This window comes from Aythya ferina (genome assembly GCF_964211825.1).
Source record: "Aythya ferina genome assembly, chromosome: 1".
NCBI lineage: Eukaryota > Metazoa > Chordata > Aves > Anseriformes > Anatidae > Aythya > Aythya ferina.
Window position 1 is genome coordinate 3846875 of NC_140296.1, and position 18669 is coordinate 3865543.

Sequence of the window (18669 nt, forward strand, 5' to 3'; positions counted from 1 at the left end):
GGAGTTCTCATGGTTGCAAAGAAGAACCCAAGTGAATATATTCTTAATTTCAGAGCTAAGAAGTATTTGTTTCTGGTAGGCTGTCCTGAACGTCCCATCCCATCTCTTGGGCTCTTAGGATCGCGTCCTTTTGCTTACTAAGATGTTCCACCTTCCTCTGCTGCTCTTTGTGAGCCTTTCCACAGCACCAGGGAGAGAAAAACCGCGGCAGTACAAAAGGTGCTGATTAATGCACTGAACAGGACTTAAAGGAACGCATCTGTTTTACTCCGCCTCAATTATTAGTTAAGGCAAACGACTGCTATATTAAAAAACTAATCACAGCTGTACATAAAGGGAAGCTTTTATAAAGACAAACATTTCCTCCGACCTTCAATGACTCCAGAACTGCTCTGCAAGCAAAAATCACAACGAACTCTACCCAACCCAACCTACCTCAATCTGAAAGAGTTCCCCGGCACCTTCGCAGTCATTCGATGTGATTATGGGGGTATGGATGTGCACGTAGCCACGATCCTGGAAGAGACAGACCACAGGAAGTTAACCAGCTGAAAATATCAAGCAGCGACTGCAAGGATGACATCAACCAGCACACATCATGACACAGCTATTAGTCCCCAACCAGGGCATCCTGAGCAGCCTTTCAGGCAAATTCTGCCTTACATGGACAAAGACAGAACACTAGCTAAATTTTATCATGATTTACAAATCCAAATGTGCATGATAAAGTGTTTTTGCAGCTGTTCATTTCCACACCACTCCCCTTTCTTTTCACCTCCTCCAGTATTATTTTATTGTATGAATGGTTTCAATCAAATTTCATCCCTGTGGCTTCAACATTTCAGCTTCTCCCAACTTTTTGGAAGTTGATGGTTGAGCAGAAGACACCGTGATCTCCACCAAGAGAAATGTTCAGGTGTGTTAGATAACAGAGATCACATATTGCATGGCAAAGAGACCTTAAAAACACTCAACCACTGTGAAAATGTCACTCATACCTCACATCATCTTAGATAGCAAGGTTAAACTGGTTTGAAGAGACAAGGCTTGATCATTGTCTAGGTACCCTGAGAACAGGACAAGAGGGAACGGCCTCAAGTTGTGCCAGGGGAGGCTTAGGTTGGCAATGAGGAGACATTTCTGCTCAGCAAGAGTGGTCAGGCCTTGGGACGGGTTGCCCAGGGAGGTGGGGGAGTCCCCGTCCCTGGGGGTGTTCAAGGAGAGGTTGGACGTGGTGCTTGGGGACAGGGCTTGGTGGTGACATTGGTGGTAGGGGGGTGGTTGGACCAGGTGATATTGGAGGGCTTTTCCAACCTTAATAATTCTAGGATTCTAATAACCCATTCAGGAAATGGTTTACAGATCCACCAGAGGCTCCTGAAGGCAGGCAGGCTGTAGGAAGAGCAAACCCCAGTTCTCTGAGATTCTCTGCAGAGCAGCACCAGGATTTTAAAACAGCTGCAACGCAGTTTCCAGCGGATGGGTACATCAAGCAGACCTCAGGCGTTCACATATTGTGAGTTAAGAGGCAAAAATGGGAGCAGAACTGTACTGTCTCCTCCCTAAATTAGTCTCACTGACGAGACCTCTGGTGAAGCACAGATCATACCTGTGCACATCAAGGCACACAAGACCCTTGAACTAGCACCTTCCGGCTGAGAACAGACAAACTTGGTTTCTCTCGTATCACTTTCATGTCTAGCACAAGGGAACCCCTTTAAAAATCAGGGTGTGACAGCATTAGCATGACACAGGCAATTAAGTAGCATAACCCACTGTCTGCTCCCAGAAAACACCAAAAAAGAAAGATAAAAATCAGTGTTTCTAGAAGCTTAAGTTCTGATTTTATCAGAATAATACAAATTCAGGGAGGGCAGCTTTAGCCTACCAACACACAGTGCAGGTTCTCTGCTATCATCCTACACACGCTCCAAAACCTGCTGGGCACAGGTCCTACCACCCCGACATGAGATTTCAGGATCCTGCCCACATTTTTTACCGCAACCAGTAGCACTGCACACAAGAAGATGCACGATTCACATTCCAAAAGAATAATGAATGAACCTTCCAAAGCAGACAAGGGTTCTTCTGCGTGAGCTGCACAGGTCAGAAAACTGCTGTCTAAGATGTGGAGATAATAAAAAACTCCTGCATCATTCCCATTATTAAAGCTCCTAGAATACTTCAGATCACATCATTTGCCCTAAGAAACCTGGAAATTAGTTAACATGCAAATCAGAGATGATCTGCAACCATTTCACGCTGCCCATGAACAATGTTCCTACCCCACAAGGACCACAAGACCCGGGGGAAGATTTCAAGATGACATTTTAGGCTGCCACATCCAAACCAAAGGCATTTAGCATTAGTCATTCACTGCTGGCTGTAAACTATTAGGCTAAAAAAAAAAAAAAAAAAAAAGCTTTTAAAGTTACAGTTTAGATTAGCTTTGAATTAAAAAAAAATAAAATAAAAACATTTATTTTCCTTCACCATTAAGCCCTTTACAGTTGTGCACAGTGAAAACTGGTTATATTTTTATATTTTTTAGAAGATATCACATGCGCTGACAACGTCAAGTTTGAAATTGCAGCACTTCTGGGATGATGTAGGTGGCAATTTTTAAAAAAAGACTCATTTCTGATGGAAGGAAAGCAAACAAGCCCCAGACATTCCTGGTGCTAGAACAGTCGTGACATAAGCATTGCAAATGGCAGGTCTGGGACCAAACCTTCCTTATCTCTTAAAAAATAACTTCACCATAGCTGCTGCTGCTGCTAAAATAATAATGCTTTATATTTTGCAGTAGTTCTCCTCTCCTGAGCATTTTAAACAGGAAGATGTCAGTTTGAGATGGGATCAACTTGGAGAAGTAATGCCTCTGTCAGAAAAAAATGTTTTCTGGTATCTCAGCTGGCTTCCTCGCCCCAGTTTGGTTACAAACTTTTGGAGGTATTGCCATCTAGTGGCTCGCCAGCAGACCGCCAGCAGTCAGGTTCTGCATTACCAGCTGGCACAAGGCTGGAACTAACAGCAGCTTCACCTGACACTGCGTTTCTGTTAAGCTCTTCTGCTATATCTGAACCCATCCTAATTCAAATAAAACATTTATTTCAACGAACAGCTTTAAAAAGAAAGGGCTCGGGTGTGTTGGAGAACTTTCTGCCTTATTTTCTCTACTCATGCAGAGAATTCCATAGTCTCTGTGTAGCATCTTGAGTCGGAATTAACTCACTGCCCCCTGCTGCCACTGCCTGCACAAAGCCTACAGCCTGCCCGCAGCTTAAGGGATGTCAGCACGTCCGTAAACACAGGTGCCTCCCACCCACCAGTCTCAAATGCATTAAAAAAACAGGAGTGACTTAATCTCAGCTAACAACATCCATGCAGACTTGTAGCACAGTAATGAAAAGGTAAGAACTGAGAGGATATCATGAAGATCTGAGTCACTTTGTCTGCACCACACAGATTTCCACGTGGGAGGCGGCTTCTGTCCAAGGTCACTGCTGAGGGCCAGTGAAAGGACTCGGTGTTACGGCGTGTTCTGCAGACCACACACGCTCACGGACAATTATATTGCAGCTCAGTGAAAGGGATAAAAAAATAAAACTATCAGGAAGTGGGTGGAAAGACAGTAACAAGGCCACAGATGTGCTAACTTCACCATAAGAAACAGCCTGGCCAAGGCCTCAGCCAGGCCCAGGCCTGAAGAGAAAACCACTACGCCCCAAATCTGCACCCTGCAGTCAACACTTCACGCTCCCTGCCTCTTCACGTGCCTCTGTGAAGCCCGAGCAGGGAGTGTTTTTACACAAAAAGCTCAGCAGAGAAGGGAGCTACCTGGAAGAAGGAGTGGATCGCTGCGGTGGCTTCGCTGCGGATTCTCAAGAGGGCGCCGAGCGCGTTGCTCCTGCATCGCAAGTGGGGGAACTGGCGGACGTACTCCAGCGGGTGCCTCTCCTTCGCTTTCAGGGGGAACGACTAAAAGCAGCAAGGGAAGAAAAACAAGAGGATGAGAGCTTGGAATCACCACGGTTTTATTGCTGTGTCCATCTCTGAGTAGTAAAACTCACTTGTCATTACAAAGCAGGAAGAAAGAAACGCTTTTCTCTGGCTTTTCTAGTTATTTCGTGGAGTTTTATTCTTACAATTTTTGAACAAAAAGCAGCACTCTGAAATGTATCTTTTGGATGTTGAGCCTTCAAAGCCAACTGCTCGTCTCGCTACTGCAACAACGAGCTGTTTCCAAATGTGCTTGGGGCAAATTCTCCTGCCTGCACAATCCGAAGGGTTTAACCAGTGCCTCTGCTTCCCAGATTTGTAGCCAGGCCAGATTTAGCAGGTAAAGCACCTAGCACAGGTAACTGCTGCAGGCTGGGAGCAGAGCACGCACTCAGCTGCCAATATCTGCACCTGTTTCCACGTGGGAACAGCTCTGCCCCAAAACAGAGCATTCGCAGCGTTCCTATCAACCTTTTTTTTTCTCTTTTGATATACCCTACACCCAGCGCTGACAAATCAAAGCCCGCAGGAGCATTCAGACTCAAAGCAAATCCAGTTTGAAGCATGCTCTGCTGGATCCTGGAGCCTTTTGATATTTATTCCCCAAGCGACCCTACCAGCTGGATTGCCTGCTGTGGCGACGTACCAAAGCGTCACAAGGTCCCACCACGCGAATGCTTTCAGCCTTCAGCTCCACGGTTTGCATCTTGTGAGGGCTTTTGACCAGTTTCCCTCGTACTTCCACCGCGCTTCCAAAAGTGAGGTCTCTAAGAAAGCAAGAAGAACAGCAACCAACTGGGGGTTGGTACAGAGTCAACCACAATCAGCAGAGACTGCTGTTAAATTAGGTAGAACACTTGAGATTCGGCACTATTGCTACAATACCTCTTGTAACTGATGGGAAGTTATCAAATGCAGTCAAACATTATTCATATTTCCACCTTTTAATAGATTTATAAAGCAACAGAGGAAAGCAGGACTCTAGCAGTGTTGGAAAAGTGAGGGGAAGAGAGGCTTTTATAAGAAGGGGTTATTGGTGGGGACAAGTCAGGCTTATAGGAAAAAAAATAAAGATCAAGTGATGGACAGAAGGATCCTGGATCACCCTGAACCCTACCCCAAAGGAGAATTGAGAGTAACAAACAAAGTGAAGCTGGAAAACAAGTGCATTATTCTATTATCTTGTGATAACAGACTAATAACAATATATTTTACATAATAATATTACCTCGTGCTACTAGAACAGGCACACCTATCTAGGAGGTATGTTGACCCAACCATCCCTCAAATTACCACGGTAAGAGCAACAGCTCTCCAGAAAGCTGAGGAACAGCCACCCATGGCTATAGGGTGTGATTTCCTAGGTCCAACAGCAGTCCAGAACGCCCACACTACTACAGCAATTAAAAAAGTGAGATCTAAATTAATCTCACGGGACAAACAGCTGAACAAGAAGGCCTCAGGTAAGAGGAGACAGAGTAATTGGACCCTCTCCATCCTAAAACCATCCCCAGAGAGCCCAAACTGCAGCAGTGCCTTTCCTGTGGGCAGGTGGGAGCTGCTCCTCCAGCAGTCTGGTGAGTCCCTGGCACTGCAAGGCCCTGGGAGCGCCAATAAGCGCAGATATTTCTACAGGTGTCCCAAAGCCACCAACCTGCTTTCCATGCTGGGGTCAGCCACCACCTGGAGGCTTTCCAGAGAGCTCCCATCGTTGATATGCAGGAACAAAACCTCCTTCTGGGAGCGGACGGAGCGGACCCAGCCCTATTATGGGTGAAAAAGAAATTTGTTATTTCTTTATAAAAAGAAGTTTATAATTTTTTATTTCTCGTTGTAAGATTGACCCGCGTCTCATTGGAGCTGAGAATACCAAAACTGGCAAAGCATTTTGAAGATGAAAAATATTTTAGCAATGTACACGTTCTTATTTATTACCTCCTTTCAGAACTCCTTTATTGCAACAGTCCAAGAATGCAGAGTTTTAAAACACTCGAGGCTATTCTGACAATTTTAGTAACGATGGGTTGCAAGGAAGGTTCCGACTGGAAGTTGTTTTTGTATACATGCCATCACGGAATGGTTTGGGTTGGAAGGGACCTCAAAGCCCATCTAATTTCAATCCCCTGCAAGGTCAGGACCCTCTGCCCCCAGAGATAAGGAAGAAATTCTGCCCTCTGAGGGCATTGAGGGCCTGGCCCAGGCTGCCCAGCGGAGCTGGGAGTGCCCCAGCCCTGGCAGCGCCCAAGGCCAGGCTGGGTGGGGCTGGGGATAGGGGTTGGAATTAGGTGGTCTTTAAGGTCCCTTCCAACCCAACCCATTCTGTGATCCTAAAAAGTAAAATTCCCCTTAAAAAGAATTTAAAATTTACAGTCAATACCAAGCCACCAAGCAGAAGTCACAGCAAATACAACCCCCTCAGCAGCTCCCCAGCTCACAAGAGCTAAGACAAAGCTGAAAAACCATCCATAGGGAATTTCCAGCTCATCTTATAACAAGGCTACAGAAAACACCTAAAACCAGCGCTGCTTAAACATCCAAACCGGGCCCATGTGCCCCATCGTTTTTGTCTTTTCCTTAACTGGCCCAAAAAGTTTCAAAGACTTCAGGCCGAGCATGTGCTTCGGGGATTTCATACAGACAAAACAATTTGAATCCGTCTCCTCGGACTGTCTAGACTGAACGAACTGCAAGAATTAAACAGCATCAGAAGGAAAGCATTCTTCAAATTACGGAGCGACTACTGACCCCGGTAAGGCAGGGCCACATTGCGAGCTAAACACTGGAGACATTCCAATCCAGTTCGCGGCAGCAAAGCCAACACACATTTAAAATCTGCCTGAGGTATTTCCACAGAACCTTCAGACCTCGTGCACAGCAAATGCCTACTTAATTGGGGAGGGCAGGGGAGGCAACAGCACGCAAGAACTGTGAAGGTTTTAAGGCTATAAACCTTGTGATCACCAAAACTTCAGCTTTTCTTCCAGCCTTGCCATTTCAGCAGGCGTTCACCTGGATGTCTGCTGCAGGTGTTGCACCTGGAGCTGTAGCTGATTCAAGGAACAACCAGGCTTTACTTCAGGACTCTTACGTGGCACAGCATCCTCATATTCTTACGGCTAAAGCAACAGGTGTTAAAAAGGCATTTCAGACAGCGACATGCCTCAAGCTGTTGTGCTTATCCTCTGTATTTCTGTAAATCCCCAAACGTTACACTCGATGCATAATGTTTACCGTATAATGGCAAGTGTTTTTCTTAGTTTCTTCTCTTGCAAGCGCTCCGTAAAAAAACAAATAATCCCTGAACAAAGAAACATCCTTAATAGCTTCTTCCCACCTCATCGGGCAGCTCTGGGATTTGTTAAACACAGCCATGAGTCCTGCATCCTGCAACAGGAAAATATGAGCGTACCCTCAGGCTTGTAGCAGAGCCGCAGAGGCTGTGGCAGCGGTGTTTTGACCGCTTCGTACCCCATCAGAAGCACTCCGGGGTGACAATCCCCATTCAGACCAGGCTGCGGTTTCCATAACTACAACCTGGCCATAATAAGGTTCATTTTAAGCTACGGCAGTTCCCCAGTGCAGCCTAACGCTAAAGACATTTGTGCCAGCACAAGGGAAAAGAAACAAGAAATAAAGAGGCGATATTTCCAATTCCAGCACCAGTTTATTCCAGCTTGCATTACCATACTTCAAAAGAAAAGCACCTGTGCTGGCTGAGCTTCATCCTACCCCATTAGGCTACATCTAAGTGTGTGCAGGTTTTTGTGTCAGCGCCCAGCCCTTTACAGCCTGATCCTCAAACACTTAAATTGCTTTAGAAGAGAAACCATGCATCTACAAGCACTGCTCTGTCAGAAACACCTGCAAATGAAGACAACTGTTTGCTGAGGAGATGGAACAAGGTCTAAAAAAGCTCAATACTGAAACTTTACCTCAGTCTACTTTGGTTCACATCTACCTTAGCTCACAGCTGGAGCTGGGCATGAATGTCAGCCCTACCTGATGCTGCTAGAAGCCCTGATGTGGAACAAGCCCTAAAGCAAAACTTTAAGGAAACAGCAGGGCACAGACTGTGGTTCCCTGTCCCAAGCTGAGCAGACCCAAACTGGCTGGATACAGCCCCAAACTGGTTTGGATGCAGCCCCTCATGGGACAAGCCTCTCTCTGCGCCTTGCCCCGAGCACTTCAAGCATCTGAGCCACCAGCAGCCGAGCGAGCAGGGGCAGGCAGAGCTGGCGAGAGGCCACGCAGGAAATCGGCCGCTTTTTGAGGAAAAATCACCACACAGAACAGCAACAAAAGCAGCTCGCCGCCCTTCCGCACCGCCACACACCTGCACCTGCACCTCGCCCGCTGCTTCCCGGGCTCCCAGCGCCTGGCGGACCCGCAGCCGCGCCGCCGGTGCCCGCTGCTCCCTGGGGAGGGAGGAGGACGAGGAAAATGAGGAGAAAGAAGAGGAGGACGAGGAAGAGGAGAAGATGGAGGAAGGGCAGCGGCGCAGGGCCCGCCACCCGCCCCGGGCCCCCAACATGGCCGCCCTCAGCGGGCCTCGTCCCCTCAGAGCGCCCTCCGCCTCACGTGACCGCCTCAGCCAATGGCCGCCGGAGGACCGCCGCAGAGAGCCAATCAGAAGGGAGAGCGGCAGGACGGTCTGCCGAGCGGGCGCAAAGGCTGCTGGGAAATGTAGTTTATGATTACGGGTTTCGGGCTGTGGGGGAGTAGGGGGGCAGAATGGTGAAAACAATGGGTTGAGATAAGGACGGGGACATCACTCACAGATTACCACCACGGGCAGCACTGACTCAGCACAGGGAGATTAATAAAATTTATTACCTGTTATTAACAATCTAGAGCAATGTGAAAGTAAAAAACACTAAAAACCATCTTCCCCCCATTCACCCGCATCCACCTCCTACCCCTGAGGTAGGGGAATGGGGAACAGGGAATGGGGGCTGCGGTCAGTCCCTGATGTTTTGTCTCCACCACTCCTTCACGGTCACTCTCTGCCCTTGATCCACATGGTGTCCTTCCCAAATTGAGCCTGTGGGGACTGCCCACAGGCTGCACCTCTTCAGGAGCTGGTCCCACATGGCTCCGTACCATGGGGTCCATCCATCAGGAGGACTTCATAAGGCCTCTGAGGGAAAAAAATCAGTTCTGGAAGAGTTTTGGGGCAGGCTGCAAGCCCTCACGTGGTCCTGGGGACTCAGATAGGAAGGGACTGAAGGGAGAGGCTGCTCCCCTCAGCAGCAGTACAGTATGGGGATGGGGTAGGGCACACAGCAGCCAGCCCTACAGTGGGTTTGGGGGCACCCATTCCCATGTCCTCCTTATTCCTGTCTTGCTTTCCTACATGCCACACTAACAGAATTGATAAGCAGCTGGAAGCAGGACTCAGTTCCGCCCTGCAAGCGCAGTTTGGGGTCAAGATCCTTCTCCTTGTCCTTTTTTTTTCTCCCTCTTGACCTCTTGTAGCTCCCCTGAGTGGTGTTTGAAAAGCAGCCATCAAGGAGCCGAGTGTCAAAAAGGCAGCGGTGCTTCCCCACACAGCACACCCGCTCTGCTCTCTTACTTGACCCGTGAGCATCCCTCTCCTGTGCGATCACCCTGCCTTGTCCCAGCCCCCTGCATCAATCCTCAGAGCACGGAGCGCGAAAACGCTGCCGCTCAGCCTCACTTTCCAAATTTTCTTCTCCTCCCAAGTGGCAGCGACATCTGCCCCGGGGCCACGAGGTGCTGGGAGGCAGCTTTGAGAGCAGCACTGCTTGCAGGGAGACAAATCCCCGTCTCACTACAAAGGCTCAGGTAAGAAGAAATTTGCTGGCCAGAGACCTCATTTAAAAGAAACAAGCTGAGCTGATGGGAAAGAGAAGAGGCAAGCTTTGTAGATGCTTAGTTTTGACTTTCCCCTGTGGTGCTTTTTATCTCGGAATGAAAAGCTTCTTGTCCTCAAAGTCTTGCTGGGGCCTTCCTTCACCTCTCCCTTTTCTCCCAGTTTCCTGATGTCCCCGCCTGTGGCTCTCGGCCCAGACCCGAGCTCTGAGCTCCCTTTGGAAGGCCGTCCCGAGGAATTAGAGGCGCAGAGCAGGGGCACAGGCTGGATAACAAAGAAATTCACAGAAAGGACAGGAGACCGCAGGAAGGAGTGTGGAAAGGGTAAGTGGGAAAAGGGCTGGATGTGCATCAACCAAGAAGGAGCGCTTGGTAGGTGGTGTCACCCATCCTCGGTGTCACTGCAAGGAAATATTTTTTTTTTTCAGGGTTTCTTGATGCATAAAATGATCACCAGGCCAGATTAACAATTAATTTAGGGAATAGTTAGGAACGAACGCCCATGACAGCATCATTCGTGGTGAATTCACCAAATAAGAGGTAAAGTCCTTTCCTTCAGATCCCTATGCCCCAGGGCCACCTATGGGCCTTTTCTGAGAAGAGGATAACATGGCCTCAAATTTCTAGGGCTACACATGAACTTGTGCCATCCAGCTGAATAATTCTCCTTCTAAAGACAAAAGGGTATCACTAGAAAGAGCAGAACTTTGATCCATCAGCCCCGAGAGAAAATCAGGATGGAGCATTAGCAGCAAAGTACAAGGCTGCCAGTTTTCCACGTGGATTTTCTGCCCCTCTACACTGACCACAGCTCCACACACCCCAATATGCTTCATATTCCCTCCTGCTGAGTTCCTTACCCAGAATCAATGCTGCTGGGACTTGGTCACGCTGCTGTGAGCTGTTCCAGGCTCCTGGACTGCAGATAGCATTTGTGTGCTGACAGGCACAGTTTCCAGCAAGCATATTTTGAAAAAGGGCAGAGGGACAGACAAGTGTTAAAGTATTCCCAGGGCTCTCCAACAAAGCACAGTTTGTTCCCAACAAAGCTGAGCATCCTCTTGTCACTGCTGGGTGCTCTCCTCACCAGAGAGCAATTTTTGCCATGTCAGTAACATGAATCACAGCCCCGGTGACGAGCCAGGAGGCTGTTTCAGAAGACCCACCTGGGTCTAGACAGTGCTCGAGCCAGCTCATGTGTCTGTTTCCCCTCTCGTATCTGAACTGGGTGTTTTAGAGCCAGTTTGGGTGTCTGAAAAGGACACGGCAGTGCCTGGATGTGTGTTCTGCTTCTTTCCCTGCAGAACAGAGCTCTTCTAAGAGCTCTCCAGAGGGCACTGGTGCTATTTGTGGATCAGATTAATAATGTGAGCCTGGGCTGGAAGGCAGAAAGCCAGTTGTCAGGGTGTCTGCAGGGAGGGGAGCATAAAGGATGGTGAGAAATAATGATCCTCTTACACTTTCAGCTGGGCCGAAGAAAGCTTGGAGAAGTGGTGGGAGTGAACTTCCAAACAGGGGGTGATGTTTTTGGGATGGGAGTGGGCATTTAGTGATGTGCTTGTAGGTCGTTGCTACAACCGTGTCAGGGACTGGAATTAGGTGGGCTTTAAGGTCCCTCCCAACCCTTCTAAGGTCCCTTCTGTGATTCTATTATTCTATGGTTTCTCAATCAAGACATCAGAGAGCCCATTAAAGAAATGGAGTGTTCCCAAGCAGGAAGGGTTTGGGGAAGCTAATACTGCTCATGTAGCTGGTGCCATCCTGATCTGGTCAGGGAATGGGACTAATAAAAAAGGCAAGGAAGAGGATGTGAGTGGCACAAAGCAAGAAATAAAGTCCTGCCTCCTACAAGAAGGCCCTCACCCCTCTGGTAGCTGTTAACATGAACCCATTTTGTCTATGTATTTAGGAATTGGAGATGCTGCTATAGGAAAACTTTGCCCTCAGGGCTGGCCATATGGAAATTTTTTCCATCTCTACCTCTGAGAGCCCTGAAGATGGCATCTCAGCAGCTCTTTCTGATTTGGAAGGCTCTTTCAATGAGGGTTTTTATCATCAGCAGCGTCCACTGTTTGTGGGACTCTGATCCTGAGCCCAAGAAAGTGTGGCGTCCCTCTGACAGCCTGTCCCTTTTAGCTGGAGCCTGCTGTAGTGTCTTCTGAGTAGATAAAGGACTGTGTGTGCAGGGCATATGAAGTCCTCCCAAAAGGAAGAGTTAGGCAGATAAAATCCTTTTTAACCCCTGGATAATAGGCAGTTCTTCAATCTAGCAGACTCTTCACTTTATAGGGTCTTTTCACTGTACCAGCAGATGCCCTCTGGTGCCCCTAAAGGTCCTAGCACAAGATAGCCCACCTCCTGCAATGTCTCAGATGCAGCAGTGGGGACACTGATTAGGAAGTACTGTTCTTTTTTTTTTTTTTTTGGTGGTATCTTGGTAACCCACAATGAAGCACATTTGTCTTTATTGCAAAGTAAAGAATTTGTATTTCTTTGTTTCACGGCAGTAATTTTCGAATGAAACGAGATACAATATGGAAAACATTTCTTCCAATAAATAAAGATGATTTTCCTTAAACAAACAGCTGGCTTCGATATCTCTGTCTTTCAATCTCAGCTCCCATATTATTTTTTTTTTCTGTACCCTTCATTGAAAATTAACAAAAACAGACACAACAACTTCCTCTTATATAGTCCTTCATTTATTTCTTTAAATTTCCCTGCAGATGAAGAAAAGGGAAGAATCTGTTCTTCTGCCAGAGGACAACACAACACTTGGCCTGGCTGACTTTGGGCTTCAGGACAGGACCAGCTCCATGGTGCCACTCCCCACCCGGGTTGATGGGTGAGTAAATGCAAAGCTCAGAGATGCTTTAAGTTCCCTGGGCAGGGTTCAGGGTGTATTCACAGTCCTCTGAGAGCACAATGCGGCATCCCAGGAAGGAGCCAGCCCAAAGCTAGCCCAAGGATGGAGCCACGGAGCTGCACAGCAGTATCTGAGCAGCTTTCTTTGACTCTTCTGCTCTGACAGTGCTTGCTCATAGTGTCTGTGGATGAAACATTTATTTTGCCTTCTTTCAGAAGAGATTCTAGTGAAAGGAGGAAATCAAACCCTTCCCTGCCTGGTTACCGGTGTTGCTGCCTACTTTTGGTATTGAGTGGATACCTTGCCTTGTACCATTCCCATCCCGTTCCTTGCTTTTCTTATTAGTCCCATTCCCTGGCTAGATCTGGATGGCACATGAGCAATACATGAGCAATATTAGCTTCCCCAGACCTTTTCAGCTTGGGAATGCTCCATTTCTTTAATGGGCTTTCTGTCTCTCTCTTAAAATTATTTTATTTTCCCCACCCAAGCAGCAATGACTTCCTTGGGGATTCCTGGATTCCTGGGTTGTGGCTGGGGCAGTGATGAGATAGCGCTGAGGAGAAATGTGGCTCTTTGCACAGGTCCTCCAGGTGAGCAGAGCTCCTGGCTACAGGGGAGTAAGGGAAAGCTGGGAAATGTCCATCCTGACCTTGTTCTGTCTTCCCCCAAAGTATTTCCTGCTGCAGCCAAATGAGAAGTGTCATTACATGAATGTGAGGTGCCTGGACAAGTTCATCTGGGACCAGCAGATCTGTTCCTACGACACTGAGGTGGGTTTCTATGTGTCCCGCATGGAGCTGGGACAGGCACTTGCTGAGTATTCGATCACGCTGCAGTGGCTCAGCTACCTGTGGTTTGCTCTGCAGCAAGGTTTTATCCTTCTCAAATCAAGATCAAGTGGTTTTAAAACAGGCAGGAAGAGATGGGCATAGCTGCCTGCCACCATGGCCTGGAGTAAGATGAAAATAGAGAGAGCAGAAAGTCTTGGGGAAGGTCACTCCTAGACCTGTTGGGACAGCAGGAAACTGGGAAAAAATTTTGGGAGAAAACAGCAAATGTGTAGCTTGGGCCTTTGCTCTCTGGACTGCTCTTCCAACAGAAATGCACTCTGGATCTGCTGAGGGTAAGAAGGTGCCTGAACTGCTGGGCTTTGTGCTGGGCTTCATCATGGTTGGGGTTCATTATCTATCAAAAGGAAAAGGAAAGTGAATTATTCATGAGCTAAGTAGAAACCTGTTCTTAATGGGGCTGCAGAGAAATGTTTTAAAGCCTGTAAGACTTCACTAAAAGTTAGATTTACCATGATAATTTCCTTGGGTTCCCAGCATTCAAGTGGGTTTTATGTGGTCTAATCCAATATCCACAGAAGCCAGTGATAGCTTTTAATTTATTTTAACTGATGTTAGATTGGGCTTTCAGTGATGAGAAGCCATTTCAGAACTATCATCAGCTGCTGAAAGGTCAGCCCTGTCCTCTGAGATACAGTCCTAGGCTATGGTTATGGTTTCTTATGACTATCAAATTAGCTGCCTCATTCCCAAATGTCTCTGTGTTGCTTTGTTGCAGACATATTTTGTAGACCCTGGAAGCAAATACATTCATACTTATTTATAAAAGGATCGAATACCTCTCTTTTGAAACTTTGCAGGGAAAAAAAAAAGAGAAGAAAGAACATTATCTTCCAGAAAGATGCATGCTTGCCCCCAAAACGTTGGTTTGCTCTGTGCCAGCATCTTCTCACAGCCCTTGCTTTCTCTTTTCTAATCATCTGAATTATTAGAATCAGAAATGGGTTTTGGGTGTTGTCTTGGTGCTGGAAATGCTGAAACACCCTTCCTTAGACCCAAACATCTGTTTCCCAGTGAACTACAGTGAACATGGTGAACAGATTTGACTTTATGGGAATGAATTTTGCAGCCTGCCCGGAGCCTGAGCTCATTGCACCTGCGTTGGCTGGGGCCCTGCAGGTCACCTCAGAAACTGGATTCCCCTGCCAGGAATAAATTCCCTCTGACGGAGCTGCGGGGGTGATCTCTGAAGCTCAGCTGACCCCGAGGCTCTCAGCAGCTCCGTGGTGGATTTTAGCACGGGACCACCGTGCGCTTGGAGATGATGGGGAGAAGCAGCAGGCTGGCAGCTGCCCCAGGATGTCAGAGCAGAGTTACATCCACAGATGGTGAGGATAAACGTGGAAATCACAGGAAAATTATTTGGGGAGGGTGAATACAGGAGATTCTGCTAGCAGGAGCCTGGGGGAGCTTTTCCTGCCCTTGAATTCAGCTGGCACAATGACTGGCAATGCTCTTAAAACCTTCATGAGAGGTTCCTCCAACCATTTCTTTCTACTTTTTTTACTCACAGGGGGCTCCTGTGCCTGTCTGCCGCAGCTGTAGAGAAACAATGTGGAAGAAGACATACTGCATGGTGCCTAAATCCACAGCAAACCTCTGTGAGTCTGTTTTTCTCTCTCATTATTCAGAGGAACCATTGCTCCCTGCTCTTTCCCTGCTCTATTCCCTCTCTTGCTGGTGTTGCCTACACTAGGAGGGTCCTGCCCCTTCCTGTTTCAGAACTGTGAGTTTGTAAATCTGTAAATTCGGGGATAACCCCAGGGAGATTATCACAGGGAGACCAGTGATGCTGGGAGGAAGGACTCTGCTCCTGCTTGAGCTTCCCAGCCCTGCACACACCTGCAGAGAGAAGAGGGGAATAGCTAATAGCATTTCTAAGAAATGTGTTGTACTTTGAGCGATTTATCTAAGGGTCTGAAAGGATTTAATAACCGAGAGCTAATTAAATGTACTAATTAACCCAGTGTTTAATCTCAGCTCTTCACGAGATTTCTGTGCTGCCGGAGCATGGGTGCCTTCCCGTATATCATGACATCCAGCCACTTTGCTTAATTGTGATTCCTCGGCACACGGTGCGGGCACTCAGCTGCTCAGGTGATGAGAGGAACACGAAAGCCCACGTGCAGGAGGAAATTGGACAGGCGAAGCCAGCTCTGTGTGACTAACGACCCAGGAGATTATTTCCATGAAGAGGACACTGACAGCTAATTTGCTCCCCCCCCTCGTCACTGGTTTGTTCCTGCCACCACTGGTTTGCTGAGGGGAACGGAAAGCATCTTTTTCTGGACACAAGGACAAAGTGGCTGTGTCACTCCTTGGTCCTGTCCTTGTCACCATGGTCTGAGCAGCTCTGCTACAACCAGGAGATGGACACCGCTCACTTTCTCTTCTTACCACCCTTCCCCATGGGCTGGCTGTTCCAGGAGGGTTTATACTGGTGCTACTGGTGCGATTTTGGTGCACAACCTACACAGCCAACCCTCAGATCTACGGGAGTTGTTGCCACAGTGCCACACAAGAAGGAACATCCAATGTGGGTGCTTAGAGCCAGCAGGACACCCGGAGCAACGCGACCTTTTGCTTCCAGGGCTGAATAATTCCTCCTGGCACCAGAGCTGTGGGTTGTTGTTGGTGGGCTCAGGAGGAAGAGAGACGGCGCTCACACCATCCCAAATCCTGGCATGTGACCAGGGGAACCACCCCAAGATACATGTGCAGAATTCAGTGGAGGACATCTGAAATCCTGTCATTGCTTCTGCTCCCAGCTGGCATGGAAACTATGCTCAGGCAGCTTCCAAAACCCACAGACTGCCCAGCCTGGGGCAGAAGAATTCCTCCGACAGCACTTTTTACGCCAGTGCTTTCAGCTCCCTCCCAGCTTTGACTCCGTCTACACACTGTTCATTTTTTTTTTTTTTTTTACTACTAGTTTAAATACGGAGTGGAAGTGAGCTTCTTGCATGCTCCTGACCTCAGCGTGGGGTTACAACTCCTTTAGGAGCTCCTAATTCCAACGTGGATGGAAACACATCTGTGTGAGCCCGGGTCATTAAATGAACCGGGAAAACAGGCTGCTGCGGGGAGATGTGGCAGTCACCTTGATTGGAAATCTCCAAGGGGAAGCCAGGCGTGGATCTCTCCGGGATGTCTTAGGAGAATGAATCAGACCTGCCAGGATGTGGGGAGAGGGGGGAGACGACCCACTGGGGCCTTTTTTTCCGAACTGAACAGGCGAATGCTTTTACGAAATCACCAATCCCCCAGTGTCTCCTTGCGCAGCCCTATGCAGCCGGCAGAGGAAATTGGTAACTGTACCCAGCAAGCCTGTTTTTAATTAACAAATAATTATCTACAAATTGCTGTAATTATTGCCTTGGATTCCAGAGGATGGGGACGTTAGCGCGAGATGAGCACAGTTGCCTTGCAAGTGAAATATTTTCCCTGCCTTATCTCCAGCGCCCTGCTGCTGTGAGGTTTGGGGACTCGGCTGCGCGTTCCTTTGGAGAAAGTGATAAAACCGCTCGGGCTGCCTGCAAGGGGAAGCACGATGGGAAAACACCGAAGGGAGGGCAGGTTCTTGCATGCATCCCGTCATCTGCCCTCGTTCTGGAGTGGTTTGGGGGTTTCCGATTAAGACATAAACCCCTGGCAGAAATGTCAGGAGGAAAGGTGCTTGCACGCCAGTGAGCCAAGCACAGCCAGCATCCTGGGTGGTGATCTCTCCAAACCTGATGAAACCAAGTTTGGAAAAGGTGGGGTTGGGTTTGGGAGAGGTTGGTGTTAATTCAGATCAAGTGGGCAGCACGGAGATGCTCTGAGCCTTCAGCACGGCGGGATGTTGGGATGGAGAGGGCTCAGGACCACCCGTGACCTTCCAGACCGTGTTTCAGAGGGAAGGTGGTACACGCAGAGCCCTTCCACTGCTTTTCACAGAATCATTAAGGTTGGAAAAGCCCTCAAGATCATCTGGTCCAACCCCTACCACCAATGTCACCCACTAAACCACGTCCCTAAACACCAGGCTCTGCTGCCAAACCTCATGGTGAGTGTCCACACCAAACCCTTCTGGTTACAGAGGAACGCTGTGGTAGCCTAAATACAACTCCTGTGCCAGCACACGGGGAAGTTCATAAGTCTAACCACCCACAGGAGGTGGAAAATCCCCCTGGTTTGCAGGGAAGGCATTGAAAGACTGTGTTATGTCCCAGGTTGGATGGGCAACCTGTAGAAGAGCCGCCCAAATTTCAGTCTTGCTTGGATTGCAGCACAACTATTTTGTGCTGCAGCCTCTTCCAAGGCGATGTGCGTGCTGCAGACTCTCGCAGAGGGATTTCAGTGTTTGTTTCTCATCCCTTTGTCTGTAGGAAAACCCTTCTTGGCCAAGACATGCTGGGGCTTCTTGCTGTGGAGGAGTGCAGAAGCCAAACGAAAGCAAGCTGGCCGGCCCTCAACCTCAGCTTGCTTTTACTGGCAGGACAATATGAGAGCCCTCCATCCTGCTCAGATATATCCTACTCATCCTGAAGATATAGAGGTAGAAGCTGATTTTCTGCTACTTTCCAGGGTAGCAGGAGGAATTTGCTTGGAAGCACAAAGCTGTATCACTGGTGGTGTCCAACCCGGCCTCCAGCGTTGGCTGGTCTTGAGGAGCTTCGTGCTCTTCACACCCCTGGAGGTTGAGCTCCCAGCTGTGGACTTGTTGAGCATCCAAAATGCTCCTGCTTTATCTGAGGCATGGCCGTGATTCAAATATGTTGCACCAGCGAGAAAATGCTTCGGCGTTAGGATTAAGAAGAGGTTTCTAATGAATGGAAACTGTTTATGGACAACAAAGCTGTCAGAAGAAATGATTGATTGCACTGAATATTTTATTTGCGAGCCTTAAAAGAAAGTCTCTGAAATATCTTTTGGCAGGTCTGTGAACCTAATGAAGTGATTCGCAGAGATACAGAGGGAACTGAGGGACTGCTACCAGCAGAACAGGACAGCCTTGGTAGGTTTCCATACCCCCATCTGCAGCATGGCTCAAGAATACTGTGGGGGACTGGCAAAAAAAGGGCAAAATTCAGATTTGTTTGCTTCAGCCCTGCTAAGAAGAGGGAAAGTAACACTTCC

At 48.2% G+C, this 18669-nt stretch overlaps 1 protein-coding gene across 3 annotated transcripts in view; it reads right to left on the bottom strand.

Annotated features, from left to right (window-relative positions):
* Positions 1-8544, bottom strand: part of NARS2 (asparaginyl-tRNA synthetase 2, mitochondrial) — a 45604-nt gene extending 37060 nt beyond the window's left edge. For all 3 annotated transcript variants that reach the window (XM_084507218.1, XM_084507219.1, XM_084507217.1), the window contains exons 1-5: positions 8336-8544; positions 5657-5766; positions 4649-4769; positions 3841-3981; positions 436-516 (exon numbers count right to left, since the gene is read on the bottom strand). In XM_084507218.1, coding sequence (XP_084363344.1) covers positions 436-516; positions 3841-3981; positions 4649-4769; positions 5657-5766; positions 8336-8533 — 651 coding nt within the window. In that variant the 5' untranslated portion in view covers positions 8534-8544. The remainder of the gene's footprint in view (positions 1-435; positions 517-3840; positions 3982-4648; positions 4770-5656; positions 5767-8335) is intronic.
* Positions 8545-18669: the final 10125 nt, after the last annotated feature.